The sequence below is a fragment of the Balaenoptera musculus genome, chromosome 3, assembly GCF_009873245.2.
Source record: "Balaenoptera musculus isolate JJ_BM4_2016_0621 chromosome 3, mBalMus1.pri.v3, whole genome shotgun sequence".
Taxonomy (NCBI): Eukaryota; Metazoa; Chordata; class Mammalia; order Artiodactyla; family Balaenopteridae; genus Balaenoptera; species Balaenoptera musculus.
The window spans coordinates 124613046-124634445 of NC_045787.1; the positions used below are offsets into that span (position 1 = coordinate 124613046).

Here is a 21400-nt window from a genome sequence, read left to right on the forward strand (position 1 = left end):
CACTAGGGAAGCCTAGTGAGCACATGTGAAAGGGTCAAAATGTGCCTCGGTCAGTCATGGAAAGTGCTTGTAGGGCCTGGACCAAAAGCCTTTTTTGCTCCCAAAGCTCTCTTGTGGATGAATTCATTGTCATACAAAAGAAATGGGACTGCCTAGCACACAGGGTCTTGCCCACGTGGATCAGGAGAAACTGTCCCAAGCAATTTGTCCTTCTGACAAAATAACAGCACTATTTAATTTTTAAAAATATACCTACAAAATGCCACCTGTTCTCAGACTCTGTGGGTAACAGGAGCTAGAAGCTCCATAGTCCTCGTATCTAAGGGTATCAGATGTTCCTACAGGGAAGGAGGAAGCTGGCAGAATCTATCACATTTCCAATGGTCTGGTTTACACAAAACTCCCTGCAGGGGGCAGTCTGGATGTGCGGCTGAGATTTCAGTGTTCCTTAATATTTCCATAAGCATCTGACAATGTCTCCAGAGGAAACCCACTTGATTACAATAACTTGCACTTTTACACTAAGCACTTTACAGATCTCACTTAATCCTCTGGGTACAACTTTCATCCTCATCTTACAGATGAGGAAATTGAGCCTTTGATAAGTAATTCATTCAAGGTTGAGCCCTTGATAAGTAATTCATTCAAGGTTTCACAGCTGTATATGGCAGAACCTGAATCAAGAGAGCCCTGGGCACCACTCCCAGTTCTGTCTCTAAGATCTTGTGTGATTTCAGGCAAGCTTTCTTCCCCTCTCTTGGCCTCAGTTTCCTCATCGGACAAACGAAGCAACCAGACTGGCTAATCTCTCAGGCTCCTCTCAGCTCTAAAGTTTTTCTAGTTCCAGGTTTAAGAAATTCGCTTTGGACTCTGCACCCTGGCGTCAGCCTGCAGCCTAGAGATGAACAGGGCGCATGCAGCACAGCCTTTCAAAAGAGAGTTAGTCCCTGCTGCAGTGTTAAGGGTTGGGTATCACCTTGGCCCCCAGGTTGAGGCACCCAGCTGGACAGACTCTCTAGAAGTCTTCATGGACCCACAGTTTTTCTCAGGGTTCCAAAGGGGTAGCCTGTATGCCAGCTTAAGCCCACAGGGGTATTTTAGTTGGCCCCTGCAATGTTTTAAAACAGTTGAACTTAGTTACCAACATTTTAAAATCAAAAGCTGAAATCTGGATTCCCGGGTTCTCCGGAAAAGTCTGAAGATCTGGCCACTCCAGGCCCATGTTCCCCCTGGCCACACTTCCCTGAGTTGCTGGCTCCTGGCCTTTCAGCTGGAACAAGAGTGCTCTGCTTTGCCAGGTGGTTGGCTCACACACAGACCTCCCCTGACTGGTCCTGTGGGCACTTTGGCCTGTGAGCCTCACTTAAGGAGCCAAGAGTGCTCTTTTCTTGAGGAAGGACCCAAGGGGAAGGGATGTGCAGCATTGGGGCACAAGAATAAAAGCTCCTTTTCCTCCAGACACAACAGTGCTCCGGGATCTGTGACAGCTGAAGGTGAACCTGTGGCCTGGGTGCAGGTAGGAGCCTGGTGCCTTGGAACCGAAACCTGAAGATGCAACAAAAGGAGAGGTTTTCATCCAGCCATGAAACTCTCCTTCTCCCAGCAGCCGGCACTCAGATCTCTATCTGCTTTCCGGGGCCCAGGGTGGACCAGCAGGCATGTGTCATTTCCCTGGATAGGGGCTATAATGGGGACATTGTGCTGAGTGGAACAAGAGAGGTTTTCATCCAGCGACCAGCATTGGGCAGACACTCGAGCAAGGGGCTCTGGGGCTCACCCTGCACAAAGGAGTTTAGGAGCAGGGCCCTGAGCCAAGAAGAAGCCCCATGGGTTGGGCTGCATGTCCGCAGCGGCAGGCAGTGGGGCTGGGAAACACAGAGGCATTGCTCCCAGAACACATCATTGCAATCTCATTTTCCTCTGCAAATAGATAATAGAGGATAAAGGAGACCACCCCAAAAATACCTGCATTAATAGAAACCTCGTGAGTCCTTGAGCATTTATTCACTGACTCACCCCACAATACTTGCTACCACTTAGTAAGTTCCGGGCACTGTGCTAGGCCCTAGGGAGCTCGCAACAAGTAAGACACAGCACCCACCCTCACAGTACTTGCAATCTGGGGGGCCATGGAGAGGTAAGGAGAGACCTAAGTAGGAAATTATACATTGATGACCCAATGGAAGAACTGAGAGTGACACAGTAACAGAGTCAGTTCAAGAACCCAGATCTGAGCCCCCAGTCGGTGGTTTTTCTTACTCTTTCCAGGGTCTCCTGAGATCACTGCTTGTCTGCTCTGAGGAATGGCAGGTTGGAGCTTAGTGAGGAAGGCACCCCAAATACTATAGTAAGGAATTTGAACTCTACATTGAGGGCAAAGGACAGCCATCAAGTACTTTTAAGGGGGATCTGATTGGAACCATGGAACGGTCACTGTAGCAGCCACAGTGGAAGCAGACCTGGAGGCAAAGTGACAGGTTAGAAGGCTAAAGTATGCTTCTCTCACTGGGACAAAGAACATTTAGCCTCCAAATTTTTCTTTCCCAGGGCTTCCCAGTTCCACCTGATAAGCTAAGAATGAGACTGGGGAGTATCATTTGTTTTCACAAGACTAGGAGCATGTGGGAGCTGAAAGCTTTTTTCCTGGAATTGTTCACTGGGACCAAATTTGATATCTTTTTACAGAGCTGGAGCTCTCTGCACAGACTTCTTTAGACAAGCACCAGGCAAACCTAGAAAACTTAGTACAACAATAAGAAAAGGGAAGATACGAGGCAGATCCTAAAAATCCTTTCCAGAGAATTGCATTCATACAGGGAAGTGGAAAAGGGAGGAGAAACCAGGCATTGGCATCCACAACTTCCATCCCCATTCTCATTCCAGCACTTCCCACCTGATACCCTACAATCTAGCCAGACCAAACTGCTTTACAGACACATCCTGCAGTTTTCTATCTCTATGTCTTTGCTCTCACTGTTTTTGCTGCCTGTAATGTTATCTTCTCATTGCAGGCTCACCCAAGTGTCTGTCATCCATTACTGTCTCCATGATCAGTAAGATATTCTTGCTTTGTCTTAATGAATTCCAAGAGCACTTTATCTCTCCTCTGGCACTTTTCACATAATAATTTTTAATTAAATTATTTTGTACATATTTATCTCCTCTACTAGATTGTAGGTTCCTTAAGGATGGAGATCATTTCTACTTAGCATTAGTTCTCCCAATAGAAATTGGCACAGAATGCAACAAACGTTCCTAAGTAGACTGATGAAAAGTGGGGATAGTTTTTATGGTGACTATAGGCCTAAGTAAAGGAAAAGTACAGAAAAAATATATAGTTATTCCTTGTCCCAAACCCACAGCCTCCTCATCCACCTCACCCAGTTTCCTAACAGCAACCAAGCTGTAGTCAATTTAGTCAACAGTGCCACCTAGCGGGCATTGTGGGTAATTATTAAACCAGAACCACTACACCTTCAGAGCGACTTCTTTTTGTTAATCCTTAGGAAAACTGTGCCCAGACTGTGTTCTCCCATTTTTACATCTTTCCTAGACCACAGCTCAGTTAATTCCACTCCACAGATTCTTCCATAGGTGCATATAAATTCCCTTTAGCTTTTTTGATTTTTCTGTTCCAATTCTCTTCTAAACATCCAGAGTCTGAAAGTTTCTTAAAGTTTCTAAAAGTTCTAAGCCTCCATCTGTTCTTGCAACAGTTACGTTTTACATATTTTTAAAATTTACTTCAAGTGAAATATTATGCTTTTTAAAGTATAAATGGGCTAGCCTGGAAACCTGACTACAATTTATAGCCTTGTTTCCAAGTGTTTCAGAATTCAAACAGTGAACTTTTAGAAGTTAACCCACTTGTAAATCGTTGGTTGTCTGCTTTAGAATTTAAACTGACCTTTTCAAATTGGAAAAGTGGGCAGGAACAAAGAGGAATTGGCAAACAATAATGGCTCACAGCTATTTACGGTTTACAAAGTGGGTTTGTACCATCATTTCATTTGCCCTCCTAACAGCCTTGTGAGGTCAGTATGAGGTTTCCCACAGCACAGATGAGCAAGCAAACCTCATAGGCTTAAAGTTGTACACTTAGTAATTAGAAGAGCAAGAGCTCACACACAAGTTTTCAGACTCCAATCCCGTTGTTTTCTCACTACACCATATTTCCTCTGTGCTCATACACAGATATACTAAACAAACTACTGATGCAATCTGGCGAAGCCAGGGCTAATTTCAACTTGCCCATCAAAGCAATGGAGGAAATAGTCCCAGGCCAGGAAAACACAGGATGCTTTTTCCCAAGTCCTTCCTTGTGCCTTTGCACAAGATGGTCCCAATGCCAGAATGTTCTAAGTAAAGGAGTGGCCTAGCCAAAACTTCAAACTGTGACCTGGCCTATCTTGGGGAGGAGGAGTGTCTAGAAGGAGAACTAGGTCTAGACTTCACTTTATGAAGGGTCTTAAATTTAGACATTTCATATTGTCTATAAACGGTTTGGACCTACTTACACAGAGACACACTAATAGGATGAAAGATGTTGACATTCTTCATACAACTTTAAACTTAAATCCCATTCCTGACCACACTGGCCATAGCAATATTTTTTCTACATCCTGTAATTACTTTGGGAAGAGCACACTTAACATTGCACTGCATTTGTATGCTAAAAAAGTGTTCATTTCCACAATTTTTATCACTCTGTGTTGGCATTCTTCACGTTTTAGTGCACAGGGAACCTCGAAAGTTGGATGTGTCCCAAGCCATTGCCCACCTTTTAGCAATTCTCTCTTTCTCTCCTTTTCCTAGGTGGTTTTATTTTTTAAAGATCTTTATTACTTCACTCCTCTTTTACACCATTATTGACATTGTACCAGCATAGAGTTTGGTCCACTGTCTCGCTCTAGAAGGTGCCCAGGAAAGACCTGTTTAATGGAGAAGATAAACCAAAAGCCAGGAAATGGGTGGCAGCGGCAGGGAAAGAGATTTTGATTCCATTGCTGAAAAACAGGTTCTAACAGTCTGTACAATCTGAAAATGGACCGGGCTGGGAAGTGCAGTAGTAAGCCCCTCGTCACTAGCGGAATGCAAGCAGAGCTGAACAACGCCTTGGTCTGGGTGGGGGTGGGACGCACGGGCGCGGGTACGAAAGAAAGCGTGTGAACTGGGATGTGGGTCCTTTAGCCCCTCACGGAGGGGCACGAGGACTTGCAAAAGGCAGGGCATGGCGCGGAGCGTGTGCGGGACAAGGGACACCGGCGGCCCAGGGGGCGAGGCGGGCTCCGGGTCTATTCCGGGAGCAGCGTGCAGGGGCAGGCGAGGGCGGGCGGGGGCGCTGGGCGAGCATCCTGTCGGGGGAGGGGACGCGCGGAGGGCGCTCCAGCGGGCGGGACTGGAGAGCTCCGCACGCCCGCAGCCGCCGGCCCCGCCGGAGGCACCGCGCCCTGCTCCGAGCGACCGATCGCCGGCGCCATGGACCGAGGCCGCGGTAAGAAGAAATGCGGTGCCCACACTTGTTGCTTGGTGGGGAGGGGAGAACCGAGCGATCTAGAGGCCAGAGAGGACGAGGGAGAGACGCGCGGTGGGGCCGGGGCGAGGAGCGTGGGCGCGTGGGCGCGTGGAGCGCGTAGGGGGGTCGAAGGCCGGGCGCTGTGGGTACAGGTGCCTCCTGGGCCAGGGCAGCTAGGGGTCTGTTAGGGACTCGTCTGTTAGGGACTTGTCCCGGAGCTGAGTCGCCTCCTGTTTGTGAAACCAGCGTTTTCATACACTTGGAGTTTTAACTTCATAAAAGAATCCCCCCCCCAGGATTCCTGAGGACAGCGAGCTCCTCTGACCCCATCCCACCTCCCCCCCAACCCCCACCGAAAGTAAAATAGGGCTAAGGAGTCACACTCGTGAAAACCACCGGACATGCGAAGCCCCTACTGTTCGCACGCTGAGAAGCCCCAGGAGACCGAAGTGTGCAGCTACCCAGGGTATCGGGAGGAGGAGCTGCAGGAGTGCGTGTGGGAGGCACATGGGTGTCCAAGCCCTGGCTCTGTTCCTGACAAGCTGTGTGACCTTAACCTACCCTGTTTCTCTCTGGGCTGGTGACGAGGTTAGACCATACGGTCTCTGAGACCCCTTCTTGCTTGGACTCTTTTTCAGGAGGGGAGAGTATTTGATAAAGTTTCACAGACATGGTGGGGGCTGGTTGAAACTGCAATTGACAGGAGCAAAGAGAGGGCATTTATGGGGGGCATTCATTGGGGCCTGTGCTTAAGTAAAGGCCTGGACACCTCAATGGGCTCATGTCTGTAAAAAAAGTGGCCTGCTTGAACATGGGGGCAGTGTCAAAGGCTGACAACCAGAACACCAGTGTCGTAACTTCCCATCTCTGGAATCGAAGGAGATCACAGGTGTGAATGCACTTGGTAAACTGGCAAGTGCTGTGCCAACATGAGAAGCATTATTATTCTTGTTATTATTATTATTATTAATGGAAAATTCCTCCCCTTCCCTACAACAATCTTACACCCTTCCTCCATCTGCCTGTTTGCTGTGCTAAGGCCTCCAAGGGGAAAAAAAGGAGTGGCCAGGGGTGTGGAAGCAATTAGGAAGGGCACTGGGGGCAGGGATGAGAAGAGCAGGTGTCGGGGTAACCTCCCTGCACCCCTGTTACGGGTAAAGCCAGAGTTCAGAGGGCTACAGGGGACCCCAGACTTCCAGGTCAAGGTGCTGGGGACAACTTCCCCACCCACACCATCTCCAACATACAAAATGCTGCATCCACCCTCTATTAGGAGCTGGAAGGGCAGGAAAAAATGGAGGGGGCTTCCGTTTGGCTCTTTGGGGACTGAGGCTGTGATCTGTAAAGCAGTTCTCACCTGTTAACTGACTCCTGGACAAGTCTGCAAAGAGCATATGCACTCGCCAGGGAGGAAAAAGAAAAGAGAGAAGAGGCACCTCTAATATCCCTCAGGCCCCCATCCCCACTTCCCACATTGTACATTTAAAGCAAAGAGCACTGCCCTTCACCCCATCACACCCCACAAGTTGCCAAATACCACCCTGTCCCCAGTACAAAATCCCCATAACTAGCCTACCTGGAGCTGTGGAAAACAGACCACCTGGAGCTTTGACAGACCATGAGTGATCATAACTCACTCAGTTTAAAATGCTTAATAACTGATGCCTCACTCAAGAGGGCTGCTTCCAGACCACTCTTCCTAGGAAGCCAGACTTCCCGGGAATCTATTAGTACTCAGAATGCTCTAGGGCTCTGACCTTCTCCCCTGCTGCGGGCTTTCCTAGCCTACTTTCCTTCTCCTTCATAGCCCTTGTCACGATGTGCCATTACTCTAAGAGTCAGTTATCCGACTATGTGTTTAGTGTCGACCTACCCTGACAGAATGTAAGCTTCCGGAAGGTTGGGAGTGGATCTGAGTGGTCACCCTGCTGACACCAATGCCTGGCACACAGTAGGAGCTCACTAACGGTGGTTCAAGTAGTTCATTAGTAATATGAAACACACTTTATAGTGTACCCCAAGTTGATTAATGGTAATGCTGATTTTTAAAAATACATACCACAAAATCCTCACATCAGAACAGTTCTTTGTGACTTGCAAAGGCCTTCTCAAATGCGAGTGAAGTGGATGAGGCACACAGGACCAGGTCATCTGTCTAGATCCTCAGCTGTCTGCCCTGAGAAACTACTGCAAACACTGTATGAATTAAAACTATATATGAACTAGGATGCAAAATCTGTGTGGGTTTTTAAGATAAAATGTGAGAGTCTTCACAAATCATTCCAGTGGAAATTCCTTCTTGTGCCCATATCTCCAGGAGGGTGTGAGCACTCTCTTCTGTTGCCAGGGAAATTTTAAGAAGCACAGGTCTCATTTCAGCCCCATACCGACCACGTCGGGAGTGAGACTGTCGTGCCCAGGGAAGGAAACCACACTTCACTATTAGTAACAGTAACAACTGAAATCATCAAGGTCTTATCATGCGCCAGGCAACATGCTCAGCTTTTTACATGGCTTCTCTTGGAAAAAGCGATGGGATGGGGCTATGACTAGGTACTATCATTAATCCCTACCTCACAGGAAAGCAGGCTTGGCAGTGTATTAGTCAGCTAGGGCTGCCGTAACAAAATACCACAGACTGGGTGGCTCCAACAACAAATTATATCCTTACAGTTCAGGAAGCTTCAAGTCCAAGATCAAGGTGCCATCTAGGTTGATTTCTGGTGAAGCCTCTCTTCCAGGCTTGTATATGGCTGCCTTCTCACTGTGTCCTCACATGGCCTCTTCCCTGTACACAGAGAGAGAAAAAGAGAGAGATCTCTGGTGTCTCTTCCTCTTCTTAGAAGGGCATCAGTCCTATTAGATTAGGGCCCACCTTTATGACCTCATTTAACCTTAATTACCTCCTTAAAGGCCCTATCTCCAAATGCAGTCACACTGGGGGTTAGGGCTTCAATGTATGGGTTGGGGGGGTGGGGGACACAATTCAGTCCATAACAGCAGGATTAGGTCACTGACATTAACTTATACAGTCACTCGCCATGTGAGAGACAGAGCTGGGTTTGAACCAAAGTCCTGATCTTAAGTTTGCTGCTGGCTGCCTCTATAGTGGCAGGTGACCTGCCCAAGCCCTAGAGTAGGGCTTGGACGCCAAATCTTCCTGCTGCAGGTCCAGGCACCTCCATTACGCCACAACTATACCGTTCAGATCTTCAGCAGCAATTACAGCATAGAAGCTCGTCATCAAAGTCAACTGACTTGAGAATGAAAACAAACCTGGGAAGTAGGATTTCTAGTCTAACAGGATATGTGTCTTCCCATGAGTAAAGCAGGATTCATATAACATAGTAACAGACACAGAAACCACTTACATTATAATGAAATTCCTTCCAGCAGGACTTCCCAATTCATGAATATCATTCAAAGAGAATCAGCCATTGGTGAAGGTAACACCTTCACTATAGACTAATGATTATGGCCACCACCTTCTACAGGACCAGTAACTTAACTCTTTATCCTCTAATGAGGATAAAATATGGATACTGATGATGCCTACTTCTTGGGGTTGTTATAAATATTAAGTATATGGAAAATACTTCACATAATGCCTAGCATATGAGAACCAATCAATAAATGCTGGCTATTGTAATAATTACAGTCTTTCATTAATCAGATTCAACATAATAAAATTCTATTGGCCCCAAGCTGGTCTGACTCTGAGGACACTTTTTGAGTCCCTACTCCATTTTAAGAACTGGGCTAGACAATTTCGTATACAACTCAAAGACGGGGACCATGTCATAATTTCTGTATCCTTGGAGCTCCTTCATGGTGCTTGTCTCTCGGAAATCCATCTCTGACGTGCAATAACTGAACCATCTGATGGGCGTTTCTGAGTGACTGATAAAATATTAATACATAAGGCCAATGTGTCTTTTTTCTCTTATTTATTCTATTTATTCCTGCCTACTGACTATGGTTGTGTCTTCACAATTTTGCTTTTGTGAACTTTCTAGTCCTCCGAGTTATCTTTACTTTAAAGTCTTTCGTCTAAATTTTCTCTAATTTTTAATACACCTTCTTAATGTCCAAGGTTGTATCTGATATGCCTAGCTCATATGAAACAATCAATTTCCCCAAAGTTCCTTTCCTTTCTACTTTACAACTAGTTCTTTTTCAACTAGTTGCATTCAACCCAAGATGGGAGTTTCTTTTGCTGAATTATATTCTCTGGGAGATCATATTGTCTCCTGGGCAACTCAAGACATAATCTGAAGCTCTGCTTTTAATTAAGTGATATTTTTTTTTAAGTGATATTTTTATTATTTAAGAGATGCTAGAAGAACCTACTTGTGTCTTGCCTTTGTTGGACCAGCTTTGAGATCTATACTAGGAAAATCACATCTTCCCTATCTGTGGCTTCCATTGGCCAAGTAGCCCATAGCCATTCCTATGATGAGCTCCCATCCATGACTCATTGCCCAACTTCTGTCCCCAAGGCTGTGAATTCCCATACCTCTTCCCTGACATCTGAGTTCATTCTCTACTCCTATCAATTACTGTTCTTCCAAAGGAACACGCACCCATATTCATGTTTTCCCTCCAAACATGTTCCATAAGGTCATCTTTGTCAGCCTGGAGACTCAGTAGAGCTGAGTCGTTCAGAGAATGGACAAATTTAGGCTTTGACCACGACTTCCTAGTTGTATGATCTTGTATGAATCGGATAAATTACTTAATTTCTCTGAATGTCAGTTTCATTTCATTTGGAGTGTCATGGGAAAAGGTAATGCATGTAAGGTAGCACTTAGGAAACATTCAGTAGATGATAGATGTTACATTTATCAAATATAATTACTTGGATTTTAGCCACACTCTGCAATGGGTGTATGTATAGGATTTAACTTTAGTCTCTTCCCTGAAGAGGCTTCTGCTGGCACTAGACATCACTTCCACTCCCTTGTCCCACAAAGGGTTTTTTCTGCCTCTCCCTCAACTATCAGTTTCAAACCCCACTTCTCACACGGGTGAGTACCCTGCCGAGAGTAAGTTCTTCCCTCCCCACTCTCTGCCAAGAGCCTATCATTATTTCATTCTGATCTTTGGTTCGGAAAAACAACCCTGATTTTGGATACCATTAGCTTCTCATACCCTTCTACAAAAACCTTGCAATTGAACAGAGAAATAAAACCCCACCACCATACACACAAACTGCAGCTTCCTGTTTCTTCCCACACACTTCTTTCCCTCCCTGCAGTCTCACTTCCAGTCACACCTTCTGCTGAAAGCCCACATCCAAGGGTCACAAACGGCTTCCATTTTGTCTAATTTTTCACCCTTCCCAGTCCCATCTTCTGGGCTTCTCTGTAGCTCTGACCCTCTACTCTTTACTAAATGGATTCTCCTATTTGCAAAGATGGAGAAAGCATGGATTTTGCAATCAAATAAACCTAGGTTAACCACTGCTCCATCCCTCTGCCAGAAGCCTTTTCTGCCTCTCCTTCTCCCACCTCCAATCCCACTGTTATAGGTGCTCATAGCCTCTGGGCTCCTCTTGCTCTAAGGCAAGTGACCGAACTAAGTCTTATTCTGCTAGTCTGCAAAGCAAGAAGAATGACACCCAAAACTGGGAGACTGCAATGTGGTAATATTTGCCCAGCACCCAGCGCCTGGCCCATGATAAGTGCTTACTAACTGTTATTTCCCATCTTTTCTCTAAGCTCACTTTTTCTTCTTTGATGGCTCTTGCCCCTCTCTCCCCACCACCTCAGCCCTCTCTCTAAACTCACACCTGTAGACAACCAAGCCCCATTATGACATCTACTCTTAATGTCCATTTTCAGCCATGAGTTGAGCTCCACTCTCCTGCACTGGCTCCTGCCTGTGGAAGTTTCCATTTGGAAGTCAACTCAACCTCCAAGTGACCCAATTTTGAACTCATCTTATTCACCACCAAATCAGATCACCCTTCCTGTTTCTCTTTTTCTGTTAACAACACAATCACGTGAGGAGCTATTGAAGGAAATGGGGCTGTTTGTGAATAAGACTAAATTTGAAGGGGGGTACATGGGATCAGTTCTCAAACTAGCTGTCCTGTAGAAGAGGTAATAGAAAGACTCTCCAGAAGGCTATACAAGAGGTTAAACAGAGACCAATTGGGGCACAATCTGGGAGAAGCGTACAAATGAAAAGAGCTATTCAATGACAGAGTAGGAGGTGCCCAGGAACATAATGAAGCAGAGGCTGAGTGGCCACAGAACAGGGAGCCCCAGAGTGGCTCCTATGGGGATCACAGTAATATATAAGTTAAAACAACTGTCACTCAATTCAAGAGGTTTCCATAGGCATGACCCTTTTGCAAACTACAGAGAACAGGACTTGTAGGAGTATATACTTCAACCTAAAGCATTCATCTTTTATTCAAATGTGTAATATATCATAGCTTTTAATGGGACTTATGAATTTTCTATGCTTGTGGGTAGAATTTGGGAAGAAGAGGATGCAATTAAAGACAGTTACTTAAAGCTGTAGATCTGATCGTACTTAAACTCTTTAATGGTTTCTCATTGTTCTTAAGATATAGACTACAGTCCTGGTGGTGGCCCTCAAGGACCCACCCTGCCTGTCACCAACTGACTTTGGGCCCCTGCCCATCTCTTACTATGGGCTCTCCTCACACTGGCCTTTGTACCTTCACCTGGTTAACTCCTTCCTGCTCATCCTTAGCGATCTGCTCAAACATTACTTCCTCAAGACAATCTTTCCCTGTCTCCCAAGCTACATCCCCCATTACAGGTGACCCTAGCACTCTGTACGTCTCATTGGTTACCATCTTTGCAGTTATGATTAATTATGGGAATGAATTAGCTGTTAATGTGAGCTCTGTGAGGGCAGGGTCCTTCTTACCTTGTTCACAGTTCTTTTCCTAGCACCTAATGTAGTGCTTTGCATGTAGTATATTCGCAAAAAATGTCTGTCGAGATGATGAATAAATAAAAGAAAAAATACAAAAAGCACAGAGTAGAGTTGGATACGGCCACTTTCAGCTCCAGGATTTTCCATTTCAATGATTCCTATTTTGGGGACAGAAACACAGACTTCGTCATTATTCATCGTTTCCTTTGCTTTCATCCTTTCTGCAATCACGCCCCTAATTCTGTTATCGAAAAACGTATCCTGGATGGCTTCTTCTCCTATATCCTGTCATCTCCTATAAGAGCTTCCTGTTTCTGCTCTTGCATGTCCAGCTTCCCTTAAGGACCACTCTCTATTGTCTAAAGCAGTGGTTCTCAAATCCAGCTGGACCCAGAATCATCTCCTAGGGAGCCTACTGAAACTATACCCCCAGAGGTCTGATCAGTGGGTCTGGAGTGAGGTTTGGGAATGTGTACTTCTTGCAAAGCTTCAGGTGAGTCTGATATGCTCACTGTTCTAGTGCACTGGTTTATCATAACCCTTGACCTTGCTCAAACACCTTGCTTGATTCCATTACTTGCTCTAGCACTGCCTTTCACACTTTTCAACCAAGTGAAACTCTAGGGTTTGGGTCTGTTACCCAAAGTGTCTTCCAAAAGCTTGAAATGTCTCATTTTATCTAAAGTCAAACAAATTTCTATTATCGTCCATAACATAACTGAACAAACACCCCCAAAAAATCTTTGTGCAGTGGACTTCCAGAGACACACTGTATTTTTCTCAGGGCTTCTTCCCTAACCCCACCCTGCCCTCTGCCATGGACTCCCAGGGTCTGTGAACTCTAGCCTGAGAAGACAAACCTCCAATAAATGTGCCAGCACACAGGGCCAGCTGGGAAATGGATCTGGACACAGAAGCAGAAATCCCACGTCCTAGTGCTGGCTCAGGCACTCACTTCTGCAATATAAGTACATACATTTTTATAAAGCTTTTTAAGTTCTAGAAACCTTTTCACATTCATCAGTCGTGTCCATTTCCACGTAGTGTCAGGGTTGTTGATCATGGAGTGCTTCCTTTGGAGCTTGGGCAACCTCTGGTAATCATACATGCTCTCACTCGGCAGTCGTCCACAGGGGGGTCACTCTGGGTCAGAAGGAACCTGTGTAATAGCAGGGATATTCAAACAGAATTGACCACTAAAATCCTTTCTCTGGAACCCTTTCAGCCTTGAGTTTCTCTTCTTAACTCTGGCAAAAGCCTTGTGAAGGGGTCAGCTGAGACATTCTCCCCATTGGATGTAAAAACTGAGGTTCAAAAAGATGACTCTGCTATTCCCTCTCCCTGAAAGAGACCACTCAGCATCACCTCCATGAAAACTACCTGCCACATCCTCCCTCAACCTTCCCACTGACTTTGGGTTAGCACCACCCTCCTCAGTCTCAGCTTTTAGAAGATTGTATTGTACTAACTTAAATGCCTCCTCTGTGTGTATGTGAAACCTGTGCTCTGAGACTGTCTCTACATCTCATTTCCAGTGTCTAGCACATAGAAGATGTTTAATAATAGCCAACTGAGAGCTCACCATGAGTCAGGCAGTTTACATATGTACATTGAGCCATTTAATTCTCTCAACAATCATGAAGTTGATGCAGTTTGCCTTTCATGTACATAAAATATGCCATTAATTTTACTGCGGGAGAAATTCCATCCAAAAATGTTGCCAGCAGTTGTGAGTGGACAGTGTCTGTACAGAGTGCAGCTTTTATTTTCTAAAATCACGGCTAGGGCATGTATATCAATTATAAAGATGTAAATACAACTTTGTATTAAAAATTTTGTAGTTTATGGCAAAATCTGGTTCTGTGGTAGACTAATAAGTACAGTTCTTGTGAAGGCATGTTTGTGGCCCATGTCAGTGTGTGAATGCATAGGTAATTTGAAGCTTTGGATACATTTGTGATATTTATCTTCCCTGAGCCCTGCAGTCTCACCGCCACCACCTCCCAACAGAATTCGATGGGAATGTTCATCATGACTTTGCCATCCGATGCATTTTAAGTTTATTTACTGTAATTTATTTTCAGCACCTACTTTAAAATGTGTTGTATATGTATTTTTAAAAATATCCCCATTTTACAGATGAAGAAACTGAGGCTTAGAAAGGTCAATTTATTTACCCAGCCCTGCCCACCTCCAAACATAAATTCTTTACCATTGCTCTCCACTGCTTCTCCAGTGGAGAGGGGCATTCCCAGGTCAATTATGTGAAGGACTTGCCAGATAAGCCACAAGGACTTACTAGGTAAAGATTTCAAGGTGGGAAGCATGGGAGGGAAAGGGGATCTAAACAATTCCAGGATAGACGCCCTCCATCAATGAATGGTATGGCCAGGCAGCTAGTGTGAGATTTTTGTTTCTTACCCTTTACACTCTTCCCACTGTGGCCCTTGGAGTTTTGGTGTTTAGAATTCAAGAAACACTCATCCTCCTGGAACTGGCAAAGAGCCTGCCCCAGGAGGGCCCAGGCAGGGTTTGTCCTCCATCTAAAATTCCACTCGGGGAATCCCAGCCACACCCCAAGTGGGGGTGGAGAGGCAGAGCCTGCCAGGCCTGATTCTTCTCCCTGCACAGCTGTCAGGCTGCAGAGGGGGCAGAACGTGGCACCACATTGCAGTCATTCCAGCTCTGGGGAATTTACCGACAGCACGTCCCACAGGAGGCAAGCTCAGGGGCTTTTTATAGCCCTCTAAGAACCTAGGAGAAAACTGATATCCTGAGAGGGAGAAGTGGGGCACGTGTCTTTTCCAGGCACCATTCCCTCAACCATGTAATCTCAGATGCCCGCAATCCACATCAGGGTAAGGGTCATGGCTAAGTGAGCAGTGTGGAGTGGTGGAAGCATGCTCGCTGTCCGGGGGACGGGGGTTCCAACCAAATCCAGTTCCTTGAATCCCCTCCTTGGGCTTCAATTTCTTCACCTGTCAGGCTGAAGTATTTATTATAGCACAGGTATCAGCACACCTCAGCTGGCAGACCAAATCCAGTCCACCACGTCTTTTTTTAAATAAAGTGTTATTGGCACACAGTCATGGGCATTCATTATGTATTGTCTATGGCTGCTTTCTTGCTATAAGAGCAGATTGAGTATTTGCAACAGAGGCCCCGCCCACATGTGGCCTGAAAAGCCTAAAATAGCTACTATCTGGTCCTTTACACAAAAAGCTTGCCAACCCCTGGATTAAACTGCAGTGAGTCCGGGAGTGTCTGCCTGGAGCACTGGTGAGAAGGATTCTGAGGGTGTGTCCAGGCTGAGGAATGAAGCACTGTCCTTAGATCATACAAGAGTATATATTCAAGACTAATGTTGGAAAGACCCCAGAATGCCATTTACCAGTGCTTTTCAAACTACTTTTTGCAAACAAAATCTTAAGCAAAGATTTGCTCTGGGGGAAGTGGGAATGAAAATACTGAGTACAGTCCATTCCATCTTCCTACTCCCAAGGCAGCCCCTAAAGAAGCCTCTCAGATCCCAAAGCTCCATCTGAAGAACATTTGAAAACCGCCTATCTAATCTTATGCCTCTCACTTTACAACTGGGGAAACTGAGGCTCAAGCGACAGTGTCTTGCCCAAGATCACATGATGGACTCCTAGTCAGCTTTCCCCAGAACCACTAATGTGGTCATGAGGTGTCAGCAGAGCATGGACATAGTTCTGCTGGGGAGAAAACCTGTCCACTGGCCTTGGGGGCCTCAGGGCTGCCATTGGTATATGATTGGTCTGCCATGCCCTTGTTGACCCAGCAACCCCCAGGGGTTCAGGGCTGGGACATGGCTGACACCTGCCCATGCTTCACAGTGATTTAGTCAAGGCTTGGAGCCTTCTTTCTGAGACCACCAGAATCAAAAGAAAAAAAATCAAAATTGAATTGGACCATATTTTTAAAAATATTTCATTGATACCAAGACATATTTTCTAAATCAGAACATATCTTAAATTTGATATATTAATCTGTTCATTTTTCTGATTTTTTTTTCAAAAAGCTATTATTTAGTAGATAAGATATCTTTAAATCAGTGAAATCTTAGAACGGAGAAATTATGATAATTTATACTAAGGCTTTCTTTTGAAGATGGAGTCAGATAGAATAAATATTTATTCTTCCTGCCCATTCTTGTTGAAGGGTTTGCAAAGAGCAGATCCAGCTGATATGAAACCAAGGGGGATTTTATTTTAGCTTTACTTGAACCAAGAAGAAAACTGATCTAGGAGTGTGCTGGGAAGCTGGAGGGACCAGTCGCATTTCCTCACCTCCAGCCAGCAATCAGCTGTAGCTCTAAGGAGTAGCAGAGGGGAAGCGTAGGGTCCCTGCACCCCCAAATCTCCTAGTGAGGCAGAGAAACTAAGACTCTGTCACCAATTTCTGTGACATGAGGTCATTTCTGGCCAGTGTCCATCAAAGAGAATAAATAAAGGCCCAGAAGACTCAAGGAACACCTTCTAGCCAGGAACCTCAGAAACACTGGGGGAACAGCATTCCAGGTGGAGAAAATGGCAGAGTAGAAAGAAGAGAGGCACAGAAGCCATGGGCACAAAACGGTCAGCATGCTTACAGCCCAGAGAAGCAGGTAGAGGTAAAATGGAGCCTCAAGTAGGGCCTTATCCTCCAGGTCCATAACTGAGAGTGTGATTGGTAACTAATAATAGAGGCAGCATAATGTGGGAGCTGAGCACACTGGCTGCAGTGTCAGGTTGCCAGGGTTTGAATCCCAGCTCTACTCCTTCCACTTAATCCCTAGTCTCAGTTTCTTCAACTAAAAATGGAGATAACAACCTCCTGTCTACTATGGGGGATAATTGGATTTGTGCAAGAAAAGCACTCAGCATGCAGGAAGCATACAATTAAAAAAAAAAAAGTTAATGCTTGAACTACAGGTCTATAAATGATCGCCTTTCTTAAAAAATCAGAATGGATTCCAAGTTCTCTCTCTGATGCTTTCCCTTTCACTTCTTGCCTGCCCATCCTGGGAAGGGATGGAATTACAGAGGGAATGACGATAAACCACAGGGAGTACAGGCAGCATGTGAAGATCTTTCATCATCTAAGTCACAAAGGAAACTGGTGTCTGGGCCCTGGGGAGCTATTGACAAGGTACAAGCAGGAGGGGGTTATGCTATGTGTTGCCATTTGGGGGCAATTAAAGCTCACATCAGAGTAGAAAGGGAGAGACTGAACAGAGGAGACCAGTTAGGAACTACAGCAAATACTGCAGGTGAGCAGCAAATTGTGTAAGATTAACTCACCTTCATGTTTAAGAACAGGGAAACATAAAACTTCACACTCTGTCCATTTTCAAATAGAGTTAAGTGTATAGGATTGTTGATCTAATGGGAGAGCAGAGGAGACATCTGTCTGGGGTTCTTTAAGACTCAAGACATTCTTTCCCAGGACTTTCAACCATCATTTTCTTGATCCCACCCCCAGCCCTGGAGGCAGGAATCACCCTAGGCATCTCCCAAAGCCTGCCCGGGGTGGCTGGACTCTCTGTGGGCTGCATTCGCAGGGGCCTGGCCCAGAACATAATCCAAGGTTACCACTGGAAGGCTTTTGCAGGCAAGGCGAAGGAAGGAAGAGAGGGAAGAGGGTGGACGTTCCACCTGGGCAGCAGTCAGGGTGGCCATTCTGAGCCTAACATTTAGCCTCCCATCTAGAATGTCTAGATTAACCTCTGGGTAATGCTTGAATCCCCTGTGATTACTAGCAACAGCAACAACATTAATAGTAATAACCAACCTTTGCAGAAAGTTTCATATGTGCTTGGCACAGAACTTAACACTTTTCATACATTATCTCCCTTTCTGCTCACCACAACCGTCTGACATGAGTGCTCTCCTTACCTCTGCTTCACAGATGAGAAAACTGACGTCACCTGCCTGGGGTCACTGGGCTAGGGAGGACAAATCCCAGGTGTTATTCTGCATGTTTCCCACCCCAGTCACCCAGTGTCACAGTTACCCACCGACTAACACACCCCACATTCCTGCCAAGGCTCTGTCCACCTGGGCTCAGCCCACCTGGCTCTCTTCTTAGTTCAGACTTCTGGAGAGTTCCTATATACAGTGAACCTAATAATGTGGTCTTAAGCGGCCACCACTGTTCCAGGACTGCCCTCCAGAGCCCCAGAGAACAAGTCTGCCCCACCTTCCCTCTTCCCCCATCCCCATGAGCCCTTCTGCTCTTGGAGATGGTTGTCATAAACAGGATTAATAGCCCCCTCCTTCGTCTGTGGTTGTTCCTCTGAATTCGGGCTGTTAGTTAATCCCTCTGCAGTACACCTGCTATGTGCCCATTACGGTACTGGGCACTGGGCAGCAGTGGCAGATATTAAATCAGGCATCATCTCTACTCTCACTGTTCACACTTTAATGGAGGACGCTGAACAAATTGTCTGCTCTGGAGGCTATAACAGGGTGACCTTACCTGTGCAGGAAGGCAGGATGGGCCTCCTGGAGGAAGTGGCCTCTAAACCAATTGTCAAAAAATAAGTGGGCTCTCTCGGGGGAGTAGGGGAGATTTTAAATAATAATAATAGTCAATTCTGTATGTGTCAGGAACTGTTCTAAACAGTCCATATAACACCTCACTGGACCCTCATGGCAGCCCTGTAAGGTGTAGGTATTGTTATTATCCCCATTATTCAGATGAGGTGACACAGAGAAGTGAAGTAACTTGCCCAGGGTCACACAGCTAATAGGGGATAGTGGTTGAAGAACAAGCCATGCAGAGGAAACACCACAAGCAAAGAGTATTGGGGTAGGGCCTCATATACTGAAAATAGGTAAGAAATAGTAAAAAAAACAAAAAAAGGAAAGATAATATTTTTTAAACTCCACTAAACAGAACAAAGATAAATACATACTCTGTTCCCATTAGTGCAGCCTGAGGCCTCTACTGACGATTTTCTGATTCTTTAATCACACTAAGATTTCTGTGGGCTGATTGTCAACCTAATCCTTGCCTTTCTGAATAGGGATGCTATTCACTCTCATCTCTTGAATCCTACACAGGTTATTTTTGTTTGACTGGTGGGGAGGGGAGCAGATGGCACATAGATCATTAATCACAATGTACCAATTTACAAAACTTCAGTTTACAGAGTGCTGTCACTTTTCACAGACATTGTAAGATTTGAGTCTCACAACAGGCCTGAGAGGTAGATAGGGCAGTTACCATCACCCCACTTTAATGCTGAGGAAATTGAGGCTCAGAGGCATGAGGCAACTTGCCCAAGGCCACACAGCCAGTAAGTGTGGAGTTGGACCTTGAGCCCGGGGCTTTTGGCTCTAGTTCCTGTGTTTTCTCCTCTACACCAAAACACAGCATACAGTGGGGGCCAGAAAGATGCAAACCTGGCACCTATGACCTACAGCAAGTTCCTTAGCCTCTCTAGGGCTCAGTTTCTTGTCAGTAAAACTGTGATAAGAAGAGCTCCTACCACATGGGGTTGTTACAAAGATTAAATAATGTAATAGGCACAGAGTGTTAGGCATGGAGAATCTTCCCGCAGTGGAGTATCATACAGCACAGTGAATGAACACAATGACAGGCAATGATATGGATAAACCTTAGCAGTATCATGGTAAAGAAAAAAGTCACAAAAGATTACCTATAGCATTATGCCCTTTTAATAAAGTTTAAAACAACTAAAATTTTGTATGGGTATATCTAGTTGTAATCTACAAGGGAAAGCAAGGATGTGTTGAATACAGCATTCAGGATGGCAGTTAGGTTGGAGGGGGAAGCAGAAGCATGGGATCATAGTTAGATGTATGATATCATCTGGATTCAGGCTTTTGCTTTGAATGGTAGATTTGTGGGTACTTACTACATTAGCAAAAATAACTGATTACATAAATAAATAACTAAATAAAAGTGGAGCATGCATGGACCAATGATGAGTGTCTCATGAAGCAAGGATTAGGATTAACCCAAGTTTTGTCCACATGAAGTCCTAATTTATAAAAAGAAATAAAAGTGTTAGGCCCAGAGCCCAGATTGTAAGAAGTGTTCAATAAATGTTCACTGCCATCCTTGGATATCTTTATTATTATGTGCATTATTCACAAACCCCTAGGCAAACATCTTCAATGTCTGTCCCAGGCTATTGGTGAGATGGGTCCTCAAACTCAAACTTCTCAGAAGCAGAAAGCCCAGCCCCATTTAGGCCTCAGACCAGGCACCCATCCTATGAATGGACACCAGTGGGGAATGGTCGTGAGGGACTCACTGCTGGTTCCATCAAGCTTTGGAGGTAGGGAACCTCTGTTAGAAGAAGGCAGCAAGAAGGAATTATGATGCAGAAACTGGAAGTTTAGGCCTTAGACTTAGGTCTAGGTTTGAATCTTGGTTCTGCTTGCCATGTGCCTTTAGACAAACAACTGTGCCTCTCTGAGCCTCATTTGGTTCATGTGTAAAACAGAGGGTGAAGAACAGCAACTACCTCACAGGGCCATTATGAGAATTAAATGAGGTAGTCCATGCAAAACGCTTAGCATAACATCTGGAACATCACTTCAGAGCTCAAAAGTACTACCTGCCTTTATCGCTGGGTATCCCAGGCCACTCCTTTTAGTGAAGGAGATGATAGGGACTGCCGCAAATGGAAACAGCTGCCGTCTTGTGTGTGAGGCGTGAGCATGTGTGTGTCACAGTTTTCCACTTCCTCCTGGAACCATTTCCTTTGTGAGCTAAACAGGGAGGAATCTGCACACAAAGGAACAATTCTGGGAGAGCCCAGTCCCACAGCCAAAAGTTATTTCCTCGGAAGTCGGTGGCTTGCCCCACCCCCTCCTGTCTGGAAATGTCCTGATGAGAGGGAGCTACCGCTTCCCTGGCCGCCCAGGGCTGAGAAACAAGGTGTCCAGAACGAGAGCTGTCCTGGTGGATGACAAGACCTGGGCAGAGCTGCTG

The 21400-nt window shown here is 45.5% G+C and overlaps 1 protein-coding gene and 1 long non-coding RNA gene across 6 annotated transcripts in view; one reads left to right on the plus strand and one right to left on the minus strand.

Moving 5' to 3' along the window:
* Positions 1-21400, minus strand: part of LOC118893360 — a 130464-nt gene that overhangs the window by 50534 nt on the left and 58530 nt on the right. Inside the window, exons 4-6 of the long non-coding RNA XR_005019459.1 lie at positions 13438-13589; positions 12422-12588; positions 8187-8303 (exon numbers count right to left, since the gene is read on the minus strand). This is a non-coding gene — a long non-coding RNA (uncharacterized LOC118893360). The remainder of the gene's footprint in view (positions 1-8186; positions 8304-12421; positions 12589-13437; positions 13590-21400) is intronic.
* The window catches only part of AFAP1L1 (actin filament associated protein 1 like 1), a 72244-nt gene continuing 56258 nt past the window's right edge, over positions 5415-21400 (plus strand). For 3 of the 5 annotated variants that reach the window (XR_005019458.1, XM_036848828.1, XM_036848829.1), the window contains exon 1: positions 5415-5494. Coding sequence is in view for 2 of the 5 variants with exons in the window: in XM_036848828.1 (XP_036704723.1) it covers positions 5479-5494 (16 nt within the window). In the remaining 3 variants the exon portion in view is untranslated. Of the gene's footprint in view, positions 5495-17461; positions 17582-21400 lie in introns of all 5 variants that reach the window. The other 2 variants (XM_036848831.1, XM_036848832.1) reach the window with 1 other exon arrangement.